Here is a 17,987-nt window from a genome sequence, read left to right on the forward strand (position 1 = left end):
CGTTGCCGTAGAGGTCGCAGGTACAGGCGTCGCGGGCCGCGTGTGCCGTACCTGCTGCGCATGCGCGGGCGGCGGCGTGTATCCGTTGTAGTACGAGTTGTAGGGCGAGTACGTGGGCGGCGCCGCGTAGCCGTACTGCCAGTCGCCCAGGTAGCCCGGCGTGGGCCGCATCAGGCCTCCGCCCCAGCCGCCGCCGTACCCCACGAACGGCCCGCCGTAGCTGGAACACCAAACCGCCCCCACCGTTACAAGAACGTCAAGAATAGCTTTTCAAAGCTACCATAAAAACATGTTTCAACAAAACCGGCTTGAACCAGTTTAAAGCGACTCGGTCCGGCCGACAACTACAGGCGACCCAGACAGTCTCAACAGAATTCTTCTCTTAGTTTAAAGCATCTCATCTCGCGCGCAGTGATCGCTTCTGCACGCAGGAACCTGTGAGTGGGTGTACGGTAGACGCGCTCACCCGTTGTTCCCGTAGGCGGCGCCGCCGTAGGCGCCGTAGGGCCCGTAGAGCGCGGGCGCGTACTCGGGCAGCTGCGGGGGCGCGGGGGGCGCGGGCGCCGCCTGCTCGGGGCCCGCGCCCACCCCCGCGCCCCCCGCGCCGCCGCCGCCGCCCTCCGCTATGGACGGGATCTGGTCCACCAGCGACTCCAGCCCGGAGAGGGACTTGGACGCCACGTCCTGGGTCTTGTTTTTCGCGTTGCCGTACTCCGCCGGCGAGCCTGGAATTGTGCGGGTAGGGAATTGAGTTCCGCTGTGAGAGTACGGTGGATGATAAACCGGTCAAATTCTTGCAAAACGAGAAAATTCTATGGAAAATTTTGTATGTTCTCGCAAATAAATTATTGATTATGATTATGAATTGTGCGGCCTTCTATTTCAAAATAAGCTTTTTATAAAAATTAAAAAAAAAACAATGTTTGCGTTACTCCGGGTGAGGGAAGGTACCGGAAGCACAGCACCCCTCACCCCCGCCGTTCCCCCATGTCCCATGTGAAAGACCAACAGGCACGTGTGACCTCCCGGTTGCGGTAATGTCTTACCATCTGGCGAGCCGCCCGCCGGCTTGTCCGCTATATTATATAAACATCCCTCACCGGGGTGGTGGTGCGGGGTGTGCGGCTGCTCGGGGGGGCGGAACCCCGCCTCGCCGCCGCCCTCCGGCGTCGACCTGCAACGCCACAACGGTGCATTCAAATTCAAACACAAACATATATTTATTCAGTAGCCTTGAATCGTCAATTTTTAAACAACGAACGTCTACTGCAGCTTCTCACAACCTGTATAGCCGGGGAAAATACGCTGCAAGAAAAGCGACACAGGGCCTTAGACGTTCCTTAAATTACTCCATACTCCACATTGTTATTTATTTATAACATCACAAGCTCACGACTATATCCCAATTGGGGTAGAGTCAGAGGTACGATAAGGTGCAAAAGTCCAATCAGTTTCTTGCAAAGTAATAAATTAACTGGTTTCATTTAAAACCTGCTGGTTACATGTCGTTTCTGTAATATACCAAAAACACCTACAAAAATATATAATTTATAATTATGACAACTAATGGTTCATAATTTCACCACTGGTTCATAATTCGCTGGGCTCAGTGACTGAACTTTTGCTCTTTGATTGTACATCTATGGCAAGATGAACTATAACCTAACCTCACCGAGCTTTCTTTATTTATTACATAAAGGAACTCACAACATTACAAGGTGACCTAATCCGCTGCATGTTGAGTCACACACACATTGATTCAAATATTGCCCAATATATACATAATTATTTTATATGTATTTATATATATATATGCGACAAGCGATAATAATTAAGTACATTAGCTAGTAATTCGCTTGATTTTCAATTATACATTTTAAGTCCTTGGAATGTTGGAGATATCAATTTAATGGTAACACTTACGTCACCAATGGCGGCTTTTCATAGGATTGAGCATACCTTGTTTTGTTGTACCGTGCGTCGAATAGTATCTCACATAACATAACATCACGCCTATATCACCAAAGGATTAGGCAGACATGTATAGTATATACACGCAGTCCTCGCCAGTTATGTCTAAGTCCTATGTAATAGGGGCGAGTAAAGTATCTCACCTGTTGAAATTATTCTGGTACATGCTGGGGTGTTGGTGCATCTGGTCTAACCGCGGACTGTCCACGCCGCTGTTGCCTACAATATGCACAAACATACAGGTTAATTCACAAGACCGAGAGGAAGACCACCAATGAGATGGAAGGATTGGAAGGACGACATCGCACGGCACGCAGGATATGGCTGGATGTCGATAGCCCAAGATCGTCGGAAGTGGAAAAACATGGAAGAGGCCTAGGTCCAAAATTGGATATCAATTTAGGCTGATATAGATAGACAGTTTAATAACTTACATTCTAGTTAAAGTAGTCAATTCTGTACCAACAGATGGTTTTGTAAAAACACATCAAAAAAGCAATATTCCAATTTGACAAAAATATACTACTGTGTCAAATACAGAAATATTCAAGTTGTTATTAACAACTTGTTATTTTTTACGTGAGGTTAGTTTGACTGCTTGAAAAAAATACTGTTGTTTGCAAGACGAACTTGTGCCTTTGATAGACTGAAATGGAAAATGCTACACCGACAAGAGCGTGGCTCTTAAATTGATGATGATGAGAATTTCTTCCACGGTGAAGCGGTGGCATCGTTGGCCGGCTCGATGATGTGTTTTAAGAATGGTAATCGTCTCGCGCCCGCTGTTTGGGCGACTGCAGCTTGTGTCCAAGTGGTTACCTTGTTCCTGCGTGTAGTGGTACGTGCGGTCCTTGTCCGTCTGCGGGCTGTGCAGGTTGTAGGGCAGCCGCTCCTCGTACAGCGACTGGCCGAACGTGTTGACCACGCCGCCCGCCGGGGACACCTCGCTGCCCGCTTGGGAGTTCGTCTGTCACACACATTATTACGATTATAACATAACGGTTGATTGAGGGGAGGCCTGTGTGTAACTGTATCTGTAACACTGTAACTGCAACACAGTCGGTAGGAAACCACCTCGACGCGACGGGTGTTATTAACTATTGTTTATATTTAGTATTCGAGCGCGCTAACCTTGTTGTAGTCAGAGAGCGAGGAGTTGGAGTTGGAGCCGGGGTGCATGTCGGTGCTGCCGATGGGCGAGGCGGTGCGCGGCGGCTCGAAGTCCACGGCCAGCGCCGGGGACACCGCCGGCGGGGACGACAGCGCCGCGCCCATGTCGCCCGCCAGCTCGCCCACGAAGCTGCCCGACGCCGCGCTGCCCGACCCCGTGCTGCCCGTCTGGGGGAGCGGGAGGGGATTAAAGTGAAAAAAATTGTCGAATAAAGCTAACTTTTTCTGAGCTTTTCTTACACCCTATTTCTTTTTAGTTTTTTTTTCTATTTACTGCTGGTGATGCACCATATTCAATTGGAGTAGTCAGAGGTATATTCATCGCAAGATGAACTACCGACGTTTTATTGTGACAAGTGGCGGCGAAGAATGAATTATACAATATTTGTACTTTAACAACTAAATATTATACAAAATATCTGCACGCGAAATCATCGAATTGTATACCGACATGTACTACTTTTGAGATTCGAGTCGGTACTTCGCAAGTACAGGCGTCACAGCGCGCGTGTGACGGCAGCCATGGGGCGTACCTGCGTGTGCAGATGCGCGTCGTAGTGCGGCGGCGGCGGCTGCGGCGCGGGCGAGGAGTGCTGCGAGTAGGGCGTGTGCTGCGGCGACGGCGTGTACGAGTGCAGCGCCGGCGCCGGCGACGCCGCGCCGAACTGCGCGCCGCCCGGGTTGGGGGACCGGCTGCAACAAGTACGTGTACATTAAATAAACAATCTAAACCACAAAACGCTAAAGCGCCAAATACGGAAGACTCGACCGAAACCACGATCAATTCATCAGGCCAGCTTTAATGTGCACCATGTGACCGGACCTTCAAGTCGAAGATCGGTTTCACCAGCCACATCAGAGCCCACCACAACAACCCAGAGTAGATATTTAGGAGTCGTCACCGGATACGGTTTGGTGAACATGATGATGACATACATAACTTCGCGTCTATTTCCCAAGTAAGCAGAGACTATGGAATTGCATTTGCTTGGATCCTGATACACTTCTATTGCTTCTTTTTATTGTTTATATTTATAGCAAATCCATAGCTAAACATTTCTTTCCGCTACTTTTGCATTCTTTTTTGTCTTGAACAATCCCTCTCCAATGCTGTTCAGCATTTAAGTTATTTCTGGTTTTTCATTTCGTGATTTATTTCACTATTGGTGCTGGTGTGGGCTAATGACAATACAATAATGACTTTGATACTAGGGTTGGTCAGATTGGTCGTCCATTTCCCAAATCACACGATATATGTATAGTGAGTAAGTATTCAGTAGCCCCATAAAATGTGTGTGCGTGTGTGCAGCGGGCGTACCTGTAGGGGCGCTGCGGCGCAGGCGAGCGGCTGTAGTGCGGACGCGCGTGCGGCTGCGGCGCGGGCGAAGGCTGGTGCGGGTAGGGCGCGGGCGGCGCGGGGGAGGGCTGCTGGTGCGGGTAGGGCGCGGGGCTGGCGGCGTACAGCGGCGAGCGCGCCAGCCCGCCGCCCGCCAGCCGCGCGCCGCCGCCGTACGCCGGGCTGGACGGGAACTGCTGCAGCACGTCCGCCGGCTGCTGCTGGGGGAGATCACGATTGAAACGCCGCTAATCTCAAGAGGCATCCCGCATACCCAACATGGTTTCCTACAAGGGAGCTCGACAGTATCAAATCTAGCGATTTTCACAGACTACGTTCTGGAACAAATGGAACACGGTGAACAGGTTGACGTAGTCTACACGGACTTAGAAAAAGCCTTTGACCGTGTGGATCACGAAATTCTGCTTCAGAAACTAGAGACTCTGGGAATACACGGGGACTTGCTCCGATGGGTTCGGTCTTACGTTACTAATCGTTCCCAAGCAGTTGTGATCGGTGGATACGGGTCTGACTACATCTCCATTCCATCTGGAGTTCCTCAAGGATCCCACTTGGGACCATTATTTTATAATGTTTATATTTACGATACAACGAACTGCATTAACAATGCCAAACATATTTTATATGCTGATAATAAAAAAAAAATACATAAAGATTCGCACAACTGCTGATTGTGAACTATTGCAACAAGACAAACAATTTACTTGAATATTACACGCGTAACAGGATCACAGTCAGCATTAAGAAATGTCAGAGTATTACATTCACTAGAAAGAGAAATCCAGTTAAACTCACATAACGTGAACATAGAAATAATTAATCTGGAGCGTGATCTTAGAGTACATTTTGACAATAAGATGCTCTTATCCGATCACATTAAAAAGTTGTTCAGAAAGCATACCGCAACCTTGGCTGTGTCATCAGGACATGCCAACCTTTTAAGTGTCCACTTAGTCATAAATTGTATAATTTCGTTTACGCTCGCAGTGTTTTGGAATCTTCTTCTATCGTTTATTAAACATTTGAATTTCAAAACTCATAAATATACTTCCTCTTATGTTGAAAGCTGTCGCAGTCACAACCTTCTTACTTTAGAAGATCGTCGGAACATAATGGATGTCTGTCTATTACATGATATTTTAAATGGTCGACTTAATTCTCCTGTCATGCTGGAACGAATCTTTTTCAATGTTCCAAAGCGACGTACGAGACATACACCTTTGCTTCGATCGCAATTTCACTCAAGTATGGGAAGAATGGTGTGTTTTCTACAATCACAGACAAATATAACAACAATTTCAATGACATCGATTCATTTAACACACACACATTACACTCGTCTGTCTGCTGTTATGCTCCTTGTAATACGTGGTTAACTGTTATTGGCTTCACTATTTTTGTAAGTTCATAATTGTAAAATACTTTTGTTAATGTTCTGTTGTTAGCCTTAATAATAAAAAAATAAATGCTGACCAACTGCAAACTGTTACTAATACCATTTTATTGCGAATAAATGATTATGATTATGGTCGAATGAGATACTTTTTCCGAAATGTATCATACATTTGTATGATTTTGTATGGAAATATACGGAGGTTAAGTAAGTACATCATTAATAATATTTATTATGTAATTTAATTTGTAAATAAATCGAAAAAAAATGAGTATTATTTGATTCGATAAATATTATAGCTCTCATTTAAAACAAGATTGATACTCTATTTTAAACTGAGTTATTAATTTGTTATGTTTGATCGAGTCAACTACTTCTTAAACTTGTATTCATTTAGCATGAATGGTAAGGCGATTGATATGATATGTACCTGCGGCTGCGGCGTGGACATGAGCCTGGCGTGCGGCGAGTGGTACTGCGGCCGGGGCGAGGCGTAGCCGGCGCCCGGCGAGCCGTAGCGCGGCGCCGCCATGCCGCCCATGTCCATGCCGGACGGCTCCATGCCGCCGCCTGCGGGATATGTACACGATTGGTATAATTACGTCACTATTTCTGCTTTACAAGTACTTAAATATACATGGCGTGAAATTTAAAATGCTACGAAAAGTTCCAATTGATATTAACTCAGAATCATGGTCTGAATCATTCCCCCCAGTACTCGTTACGGTGACACTAACAACCCGAACGCTTTTTTTACGCCGTTTGTCCGGCCAAGTAGTTAATGCCGTCTGTGGCAAACCAACAATAAGTCACTTCAAAAAACATGCCCGTGAAGGCCAGTATAGAAACTCGGTTTATTGAATTAACTGAGTATCGCCAGTACCATTATTGATGTGATGATAGTACGCGTCGTGGTCGGCCTGCGCCCCCTGCTGCATGTAGAGGGGGGGCTCGCCCCCCAGCGGGAACAGCTGCCCGCCGCCGTACTGCTGCTGCCCGCCCATGCCCGGCACCAGCTGGCTGGGGACCATGGGGCTCGGCTGCGGGGGGAGAATAGAGATTACTTGTATTTTCTAAAATAACTCTTTCCTGCACATTGCACAACTTTTATTGAGCTTTACAAACACAATCGACAGCCTCTTCTCTTCTTCTTCTTGGATGAAAGAACTTGCTCTATAATGATGCAATAAATATGAAAAATAAAGAACCACTCCTATAGCACACCTACATAACAGAACAATGTTTGCATTATGAAGAATAAAAAGGATGGGTCCCAAGATAGGCCCTTGTGGAACACCTTAGATGGGTTTGATAAAGGAACGACATAATGGGGTCGTTACTATTACTTTACACAACGTATTTAAAACTTAAAAAACGTTTTCACTGTAAGGATGTCAAATCCATAAAAGAAAAGCAGACAAATACGAGTGTCATATTACGAGTGTTATTAATAGAATCAAAAGCATGAGAGAAATATAATTTGCTGAAATAACAAATCTTGCTTTTTACATACATACACGCTAGCAGCACTAAGCAGAAACTATGGAATTCCATTTGCTTCGATCCTGACATACTTTATTTCCTCCACATTTTTTAATGTTAAAGCAAAAGGACGCTGGACCTGAGATTACGAATGCATTGAGCTTCCTACTAGCATTATATTGGTTGTTGTTGCCGCTACTATAGGTGTTCCTGTTGCAACAGGTACTGTTGTTCTACTGGTCGTAGTAGACTGGTCTTCTCGGGCCTCTCTCGTTTCTTCTTCAACGGCTGGTCTTAATTTATTGCACTATATATTATTTTCTAGTGGCTGAGGATGGTGGAAAAAGACATGGAGAGTTGCGAGTTGTCCAAAGACGATGTCCACGATAGGGCAAAGCGGAGGAAGAATAGCACGAAAGCGGACCCTGGCGCAAGACGGTGGGATTCACGGAAGAAGAAGGAAGTAGACGAAGAATACCTGTTGTTGTCGCTGCTGCTATTGTTGGTGTTGCTGCACTTGCTGTTGCGCTTGTTTCTGATGTTGCTCGGGCTGTATAATCTTCTAATTTATTGCACTTTGTATTAATTCCTAGTGCCGTCATAAATACCTGTTGTTGTTGCTGCTGCTGCTGCTGCTGTTGTTGTTGTTGTTGCTGCACTTGCTGTTGCGCTTGTTGCTGCTGCTGCTGCGCCTGTTGCTGTTGCAGCAGGTACTGTTGTTCCTCGGGCCGTATCTTCTTGGGTCTCCCTCGTTTCTTCTTGGGCGGCTGGTCGCCTGCCTCGAGAGACGGCGGTGGCCGCGGCTGGCGCGGGGCGCGGGGTGTGGGCGGGACTACTTCACCGTTTTCTAGTTTCACCTGCGAGAGAACGGTTGCTTAGATAATTGGTTCATTTAAACCTGGATTCTAAAGTCAAGGCGGAAAAAAATGTATATATCCTTTTTAATTTGTCAAAGTATGGCTAATAGATAATCAAGTTCGATTAATATTAACCTAACAAGGTCTCATAAAAAGGTATATAAAGCGTTTGCATGAAAAACGTCCCGCCCTAAGGTGTCCATTGTATGTGCCTAGTTGGCTCAAATAAAAAAATAGGAAGTTCGATGAATATCTTTTAACGATTAAATTATTTTTAAATTTTAAATAACCTTCGAAAAGATTGTGTACATACACCTGCTTGCAATCTAGAAATAGAAGCCAGCCTAACATGATCAAACATCAATATCATTTTACTTTTCGACTTATTTTAGAATTTATGTATTAAGTAACAATGAATACGACGTTTGACTGTTTTCATTGATGACGTCGAAGGTCAGTAATTCCATACAAACACCAAATACAACTCACGTTTTGACGTTTCGTAAAAAGTATCTCATTTGACTATGTTATCAAGTAGCATATTGTCCACAGCATTGATAGGGTTAAGATCTTCTTGTTCGTCCTGGATAACGGTGACAGATGATGGTGGGAAATTTACAAGCTTAAAAAAACAATTGAATAGAGAAGTCTAACAAATTGAATTGAATTGATTGAATTGAGTTGAGTTTTTTGACGAAGCTTGTGCGGATTTTATTATGTATGATTTGAATATGCTTTCCCTTTTTTTTTTTTGAATATGAATGTTGGTACTGACGAAGCCTGTGGTGGATTTACATTCTGTTTTTTATTATTATTATTTCTGAATAAATTTACAGTTGTTTATAGAGAAGTCTCACCTTCTTAGGTCTTCCGCGCTTCTTCTTGAGCGGCACCTCGGTGCCGTCCTCAAGGATGATGGTGTCGCCAGGCTCTGGCTCCATCGTCAGCCTGCCGGAGCAACTAAATCTTATGTAGCTTCACGAGTGAATACTTGTAACATTACAACTCACAATAAAAATCTCTCTGTCTCTCTGTATATGTGTGTCGTTGGTTTTACTAAGTAAACCTTCTTTTTATTATTATTTTTTCTTTTTTTTATTATATGGTTGATTGAGGGGAGGCATGTGCCCAGCAGTGGGACGTATATAGGCTGTTTATGTATGTTATGTTATGTATTATTATTAATAAACACACAACTTGAAAGTTTAGTTTCTATTACAATCTTCTTCTATCGTGTGGGTTGTGAGGTGGATTACTTACCTCATCAACCCTGGTGTCAGGGTTACTATTGAGCCTATTTACTATAATGCACCTGACATGGCAAATGTAACGACTACGTACATACATCAGTAAGTAGTAACCGGGACCAACGGCTTAATGTGCCTTCCGCACGGATCGTCTTATTTTGGACAATCGGGTGATCAGCCTGTAATGTCCTAACCAAACTGGGGATCACTAAGATGATTTTTGTGATATGTCCCCACCGGGATTCGAACCCGGGACCTCCGGATCGTGAGCTCAGTCAACCATTGGACCACAGAGGCCGTATCAATCCTGGTGTCAGCCACTTATCTGGCAGTTAGTATTATTGGTATCAGATACTTCTTCTTATTGTGTGAATCGAGAGGTGGTTGACCAACCTCATCGATCGTGGTGTCAGCCACTTATCTAGTGTGTGTACGGCGAGCCGTGGGCGGCCCCCGCTGTACCTGCGTATCTCCATCTCCTCGTGCGGGCGGCGCGCCGTGGTGTCGGGGAACACGAGCTCGGCCTCGTCCACGTGCGGCAGCAGCCCGTTGAGGTAGTCGCGGAACTTCTTGAGCGCCGCGTAGAACGGCACCTTGTCGGCCGCGCGCGGCAGCTGCGCGCAGCGGGCCGACGACGACGGCATCACCCACATGTACTGCGCACGGGACATGAGCATTGCGTCAACACTAAAATTGCGCTCTAAAAACTATGAAAAAACATCATCATCACCAGCCCATTAACACCACCCATTAACACCAGTTTCCACTGATAACCTGTAATTAGTTTTCAACTGTTATGTTTGTTGTCTACTTTCTGTATTTTATAACTGTTGGTTTTCCTTAAATAAAAAAAAACAACCCACCACGCGGGCCCAGTGTGGATTGGTGGTTATTAACGACGGCTAATGCAGCCGGGACCAACGGCTTAACGTGCCTTCCGAAGCACGGAGGAGCACGAGATGAAAACTTTTTTTTTCTGTGGTGCTAAAGTTTATACAAATACATGTATTTCGACAAATAACTATGATTATAATAAAAATACGAAATTAAAACTGGGACATTTACGCGGCAGTGTAATCTTCAAGGTCGACCCCGTGACTATCCAGAGAACGCTAAGGAAATGAATGTGACTGGGTGATGTAGACACTCACCGTGTTGGTGCCAGCTATGGTGTCGGGCTGCTTGCCGAAGCAGAAGTCCTTCTTGCCGGAGAACACTTCATAGATGAGCTTCCCGTTGAACACAGCCACCTTCAAACAGAAATACGTAACGTTTACTTCTAATATATAAATACCAACAAAATGAGCAAAAAAGCATCACGCGTCTATCCTCGAAGGGGTAGGCAGAGGTGTTTAGTATATACACCCACTCCTTGCCAGCTAGTCATCATCAGCCCATTAACGTCCCCACTGCTGGGGCACGGGCCTTCCCTATGGATGGATAGGGAGTTCGGGCCTTAAACCATCATGCGGGCCCAGTGCGGATTGATGGTTATTAACGACTGCTAATGCAGCCGGGACCAACGGCTTAACGTGCCTTCCGAAGCACGGAGGAGCTCGAGATGAAAACTTTTTTTTTGTGGTCACCCATCCTATGACCGGCCTTTGCGAAAGTTGCTTAACTTCAACAATCGCAGACCGTGCGCGTTTACCGCTGCGCCACCGAGCTCCTCCAGCCAGCTACAATTCATCATCTCAGGCCTTTACATCTTTATCAGATGATTCAGATGCCAGCGTTTCTGTGGCAGCTACAATTAAGTCCCGTGTAATAGGGGGCAAGCCTATTGCCCTTAACCTGGCTTAAAAACAGGAAACCACGTGATATGAATTATCTATAATCCAAAGATGAACTCATACTACGTCTCATAAATCAGTGGACAGATTTTTTAAATATCTGAGCCGTGGTAGCCCAGTTGGAAGAACGCTTGAGTCTCACTGTAAGGTTGCAGGTTCGTCATCATTTATACCCAAAAACAAAGATGAAAGATGCATACGTCTATTATCCATTTTATTCTGCAATTAATGCTCATAACTGTTTCCATTTACCTATTGTCGTATTTTTCATGATGCATGTATTTATATAGATAATATACTAGGTACTAAAAATTTTGTGCGCCGCAGGGCAAACATGAAGAACCTATAATGTGTACACTGTCATCTGTATTCATGTCATCTGTATTGTACTGTATTCCTGTGTTATGTCTGATTGTTGAAATTTTAGTTCTGTGCAATAAAGTATATTTGATTTGATTTGTATTTGGGTCGTTCTTCTTTTTTATCGACAATAAAAAGACATTTTCTCGATTTATCGGATTTAACATCTTTAAAATTATAACGGCAATAAATATTTTAAAACATCATATAAATATGTGTCTGTAGAGGACTATTTAGTGGTTCTCTTTATCTTGGTAACATACTTTTCTTTGCAGGCGCATTCCAAAAAATATTGTGACAGAGTGGCCCTTTTCATCGGAGACAGCATTTCAATTTACCACTCTGTCACATAATTTTGTGAAAAACGATCAAGTTACGTTAATAACTAATTGAGGAACCGATTAGTATTTTGCTTGTATTTTGAGTATAATAAGATAATTATATTTTTGGACAATCAAAACATGAAATAAAATTCTAAAACATAACTTATCAGAAGCAGAACGAAGGACAGATCATTGTCGATAAAAAAGAAGAACAACCCATTTATATTACTCATGTTTAAGCAAATTAATTATCTTTATCAGTAGAAGGTTAAACGAAGGAAACTCTAGACAGCGCCATCTACTTTTTTTTTGGGAATGTGGACTGGATAGTCCCTCGTTGGATACCACTCCTTGTCTCCTTGACCTCGCGGCGCGTGAGGTCCGCCGAGCCGGGTTTACCTACTGCCCTGGCCACTGGTGCTCCTTGTGGCACGTATATTATATATAATACTAGCTTTTGCCCGCGACTTCGTCCGCGTGGCGTGTTATAAAAGAGAGATCTTTGTGTGTGTGGGAGTGCATATCAAATTTCAAGCATCTAACTTATGCAGTTTAGATTTCTTCATACAATTTTTTTTCCCGCTAACTCCCATTTTTCAAAATATAGCCATAACTAAACTTTATATTTACTAAGGTATGCATGCATGTTAGATTGAAAACATTTATCTTACGCGGTTTCGATTTTTTCATACAAATATTTCTTCCCGCTAACTCCCGTTTCCGTGGGAATTTTGCAATATCCTGTTGCAACTAAGCTTTAATTTAACTAAGGTACCTGCATGCCAAATTTAAAGCGTCTAAATTAAGCGGTTTAGATTTTTCATACAAAAGGATTTTCCCGCTAATTCCCGTTCCCGTGGGAATTCCGGGAATTCCTTTCTTAATGCACCTCTACGGTACCTAAGCTACGTCCCTTCCAAATTTCAAGTGCCTACGTTTAGCCGTTTAGGCTGTGCGTTGATATGTCAGTCAGTCAGTTTCTCCTTTTATATATTTAGATACCTTGGGCCGGAACGTCTGCAGCTTCTCGAGCAGCGCCGCCGACCCCTCCTTGATCTCGCGGCGCGTGAGGTCCGCCGAGCCCTTGGTGGCGCGCGGCACCATGTTCGTGAAGCCGATGCCGAAGTTTAACAACTGGAAACAAGGTGATAAACACGTTAGAAATTACATCATCATCATCATCAATTTAAGAGCCCCGCTCTTGTCGGTGTAGCATTTTCCACCATGCTACTTTTTAGGGAAAAATAGGGCAGTGGTTTCCCTCTTGCCTTCCGCCCAAGAAATTACATCATATGATTCAAAATCAAAAACTGATTTTGAAATGCAAAATTGCAATTGGGTAAGCCAAAAATAAATTATGAAATTATGATTACTAAATAAATACAGATGGAAAGGTCACTAAAAACTTTTTATTTATTTCTATTTAACTTATTTATGAATTTTAATCAAGAAAAATGTAATAATAAGTGCGAAATTTTGTCACGTTTTTCTAAGACGTCACAGGTTGCTTTTTACCAATTCCGTAATAATTTCATGTTTTGACGTTTAATAAAACATAACTGATTTGACTAGTTGTAAACTACCCTATTGCGCCGCGTGTGCACAAATTATATCGAGGGTTTCGACCAGTATACGCAGCGAATGCTATATCTATGTGGATAGTTGTAAGGCTATTGGTTGAAGCCCTCGATATGATTTGGAGTTGAGTGTTTTTTTTTAAATTATTTTCAATTCTACACTTTTGCGATGAAAAATTCCACTTGATATATCATGTCTTGAATTTCCTGTGTGTGCATTAAAGTATTTGGTATATTATAGACCACTACATTCGTGAAGGTCTGTCCACCAGACGCGATATATCCATCTTAGGGCTTCGTAACCAAAGTAACTTCAAGCTATCTACTGATGATTGTTATTTTCTGTACTTGCTCTACCGCAAATATAAAAGGACCCACCGCAGGAACACTTAACAATTAATGTAATTAAATATTCACAGACGGAAGGAAATGCAATTACTTTTACTTAAACATTTGCCTTTTACTACACATAAAAGCTGTTACCCGCTTTTACTTCTTACGAGAGCTAACTGTCAATTGCAAAGGAGGTTAGTAACGGACACTAATTAAGCTTTGGGTATAAAACTGTATCCTATGGTAATTAGTTTGAAGTAAGAGGTGCAGTTTATGTGTATGAAAGTGAATCATTTCCTTTATTCATTCCGTCGCTCGCACTTACAACACGTTAGGGGGCGCTAACGCCGCTTGCTAAGGGATTTATTATTTACCCAACATGATGAATTGGAATGACGATTACTCCACCGACAAGAGCGCAGCTCTTCAATAGAGAGAGATGAATTATATCTGGGAGATATACTGACGACCTGTCAATAGTGACATCATTAACAGCCTATATACGTCCCACTGCTGGGCACAGACCTCCCCTCAATCAACCGGAGAGTTGCACTGCGGGTTGGTGGAGGTGTTTTACGGCTAAGCCGGGACCAAAGGCTTAACGTACCCTCCAAAGCACTGAATCATCTTATATTTACGGACAATCAGATGATTCAGAAGCCCTTACCAAACAAAGGAGTCTCACAAAGTGATTATGACAATGTCCCCGTCGGGAATCGAACCTGGACATCCAGATCGCGAGCCCAACGGTTATGGTTAGTGTAATGTTAGCCCATTGATGACGTAAGTGTTACCATTAAATGGGTATCTCCAACATTCCAAGGACGTACATTTATTATTGATTAAGTGAATTACTAATGTATTTAATTACTATTACTTGTCACATATATAAAAATCATTAAAACTGTAAGTAAATCTTTTACTCAAAATTTCCTTGCAAAGTAAATATAAAAAACATTGGTCGTGGGTAATTTATTTTTTACGAAATGGCAACGCAGGGCGGGATGACGTCAGCTGGGCTAACCTTGAAATGTTAGCTGTCACTTTTGAGCATACCTGGTCTTCTTATACCATGATTTTAAAAGTGTCTAGCCCCAAAAAGGATGGAACACTGGTATGTATGTGTGTATGCACGTTTGTTATCTCTTAACTTCTAAACCACTTATCAGAATTTAACAAATGAGGTGTCACTAGAAGCGTCTTGATTGCCCGGTGGTTATAGGCTCTGTGACGTCACGGTAAGTTCAATGTGGCGCCCTCTAGAAGACATCAACTGATGAGAAAACATTTTTCCTAAGGGTAGATTTTCACGGGTTCTTGTTTCAGTTGCGATTTTTCCGCAGTCGGGTATTAGTTTTTAAACTTATTGTTAGCGACGCGTTTCATGTTTGTATGTTTTTAATCATTTTGTAGGTAGTTAGTTATAAACTATTTGTGAAGGAGTGTGCGGGGAGTGAAGAAGCGCGGGCGCGGGACAAAAAAATGTCTTCAGTCGAGCACCGACACTGGCACGATTCGCGATCGCCGCACGCTCCTACATTTTTTGTCTGCTCTGCCTACCCTGTTTGGCCAAAACAGTCTTAAAAGTGATTTTCGGGTTTTATTAGCAAGTCCTCGGCACTCAAATTCTACACTTATATTTTTAAAAGTCATAGCATGTATTAACTAATATGGAGGGGAGTGAGTATACAGTCATGAGCAATATAATGTACCCACTTTAGGACTCTGTCGCACTAAAATATTTGACATTTAGTGAGACTTACAGTTCAATTTGTCAAAAAAATTAATGTGACATGGTATCAAAGTGTATACATATTAATGCTCGTGAACGTACACCAGTCATAATGTCAATCATAGTCAAATGTAATAAAGCCAAAGAAAATTATTTTACACTTTCATTACATCTCGCAATTACCGAGTGAAATTCGATTCAACGGTGTTATAATCAATTTTAATAGTTCATTTAATGACTGATTACGAATGTTAAATCATAAAATATTAATTCGATTACTTAATGCTACGCGCTGTCTTCGTTGCAGGGTCCAAAGAGAAAGGACTTTCGTTGTCATGAAGACTACTAACTGTAAACTCACGTGTGTAACCCTAAAGCGGGTAGATAGAGTAGTTGTTACCATACAAGCGCTAGTAACAACAACCTTCAAAAAGATTTATTTTTTTTTTATTCACCCAATGGTCCCGATTCCTGCTGACACCTTTTAATTTTATTTTGAGTTATACACATCATTTTCTTATCCACCGAAAAGGAAAGGGACCGATGGTTGACAACTGTTCATTTTAAAATGAATGAACGCAAAAAAAAATTACTGAATAACCCGGGCAAATAAAATAGGCATCCCGCTGCTATTCAACCTGTTTAACATGTGTTGTTAATTGAATTATGTCGGATTATTGGCCAATATAAAATTTTGGGAGGGGCTTTTAAATCTCTGCCTAAAATTGACGTGTTTCATAAATACTTATATAAAAAAAGTAATTAAAAAAAAATGCATTTATTTCAGGTAGGTACCCATATTGTAAGATATAATTATGTCCCTTTAAAATTAAAAGTTATTATAATGAAAAAAAAAATAAAAAATAATGAAATAAAGTTAAAAATTATTAAAATCAAAACTTAAAATATAAATATAATTGACGTGTTTTATACAGGGTGTTAGTGACATCGTAACGAAAACTTTGAGTGATGATTCAGGCCATGATTCTGAGTTGATATCAAGTGGAAGTTTCGATCGCAGAAGTATAGAGTTGAAAATAATTAAAAAAATAATAAAAAAAAATATGAATTTTTCGACGGAAAATTCCACTTGATTTTAACTCAGAATCATGGTCTGAATCATCCCCCTCAGTATTCGTTACGATGTCACTAACACCCTGTATATATATACGTTCGAAGCTTTGTATGGCGGCCATCTTGTTTTCGTGAAATCAAAAAAGTTCTAGGTGCTATAGTTTTGCCAGGCCGTAGGGTGTCTCCCTGATGCGGAGCAGTTTTCGAACGTTGTATATATACTTCGTATATATATACATGATAACTGTACATACCTTGTAGTCCTCGTCTGCGCTCATCTGTTCGCGCGTCAGTCCGGACAAGTAGAGACACTTCCAGAAGTGGTTCCCGGGGCCGGCGTAGTGGTGCCCCTTGTACGCCGCGAACAGCCCCGGGTTGATGCCGATCTGGAAGCGATTACCAGGTATAGATGGCGTAGACAGCTGAGGTAGCATAAGTTGACAGAATTCATGTTTGGACCTTAAACGTTTATCACGTGCTCAGCGGTGAAGGAAAACATCGTGAGGAAACTCACATTCCCGAGAAATATTTATGTACTCCAGCATAATATAAATATTTTACTTTTTTAAATATCTGTATAATTGTATTTATTTGTAACAGCCTCCGTGGTCTAGTGGTTAGAGCGTTAGGCTCACGATCTGGAGGTCCGAGTTCGATTCCCGATGGGGACATTGTCGAAATCACTTTGTGAGACTGTCCTTTGTTTGGTAAGGACTTTTCAGGCTTGAATCACCTGATTGTCGGAAAAAGTAAGATGATTCCGTGCTTCGGAGGGCACGTTAAGCCGTTGGTCCCGGCTATTAGCCGTAAAAACACCTCCACCAACCCGCAGTGGAGCAGCGTGGTGGAGTATGCTCCATACCCCCTCCGGTTGATTGAGGGGAGGCCGGTGCCCAGCAGTGGGACGTATATAGGCTGTTTATATATATATATTTGTATAATTTAGTTATCTACCTAAACGATTACGTTGTCTTACACTGCAAATGTTGTGTGCACCTATAATTGGTTTAATGTAGCTCCGACTAGGTTTACCTCACCCCCCTCAGTCTTACTTAAGTCTTCAATCGTACGGGCGTCAGACGTCACACACACATTGCGCGTGTACGATAACGTCAATGTGTAGTGTCTGTGTAAAACGAGGTTGTTTGTATGAAGTTGTAATCATAGTTATAAATAAATAAATAAATAAATAAATAAGTGTTCAGGGCAGTGTTGTGCTGTGCCCACGAATGTTCCTAAAGTAAGAATGTCCCCGTTGTAAAAACTCTTTAATAGTAAGGACACTGACTGCTTATCTTTTCTAATTGTTCTTTCGTGT

At 42.8% G+C, this 17,987-nt stretch overlaps 1 protein-coding gene across 6 annotated transcripts in view; it reads right to left on the reverse strand.

Moving 5' to 3' along the window:
* LOC126377718 (trithorax group protein osa) overlaps positions 1-17,987 on the reverse strand; it is a 73,900-nt gene that overhangs the window by 10,600 nt on the left and 45,313 nt on the right. For 3 of the 6 annotated variants that reach the window (XM_050025497.1, XM_050025500.1, XM_050025501.1), the window contains 16 exons: positions 16,924-17,055; positions 12,956-13,087; positions 10,629-10,727; positions 9,940-10,133; positions 9,088-9,190; positions 7,982-8,230; positions 6,775-6,931; positions 6,322-6,461; positions 4,460-4,698; positions 3,675-3,834; positions 3,103-3,309; positions 2,791-2,938; positions 2,115-2,190; positions 1,047-1,174; positions 467-725; positions 52-220 (listed from right to left, as the gene is read on the reverse strand). In XM_050025497.1, the coding sequence (XP_049881454.1) occupies positions 52-220; positions 467-725; positions 1,047-1,174; positions 2,115-2,190; positions 2,791-2,938; positions 3,103-3,309; positions 3,675-3,834; positions 4,460-4,698; positions 6,322-6,461; positions 6,775-6,931; positions 7,982-8,230; positions 9,088-9,190; positions 9,940-10,133; positions 10,629-10,727; positions 12,956-13,087; positions 16,924-17,055 (2,592 nt within the window). The remainder of the gene's footprint in view (positions 1-51; positions 221-466; positions 726-1,046; positions 1,175-2,114; positions 2,191-2,790; positions 2,939-3,102; positions 3,310-3,674; positions 3,835-4,459; positions 4,699-6,321; positions 6,462-6,774; positions 6,932-7,981; positions 8,231-9,087; positions 9,191-9,939; positions 10,134-10,628; positions 10,728-12,955; positions 13,088-16,923; positions 17,056-17,987) is intronic. The other 3 variants (XM_050025499.1, XM_050025498.1, XM_050025502.1) reach the window with 3 other exon arrangements.

The sequence above is a fragment of the Pectinophora gossypiella genome, chromosome 24 (assembly GCF_024362695.1).
Source record: "Pectinophora gossypiella chromosome 24, ilPecGoss1.1, whole genome shotgun sequence".
Classification (NCBI taxonomy): Eukaryota; Metazoa; Arthropoda; class Insecta; order Lepidoptera; family Gelechiidae; genus Pectinophora; species Pectinophora gossypiella.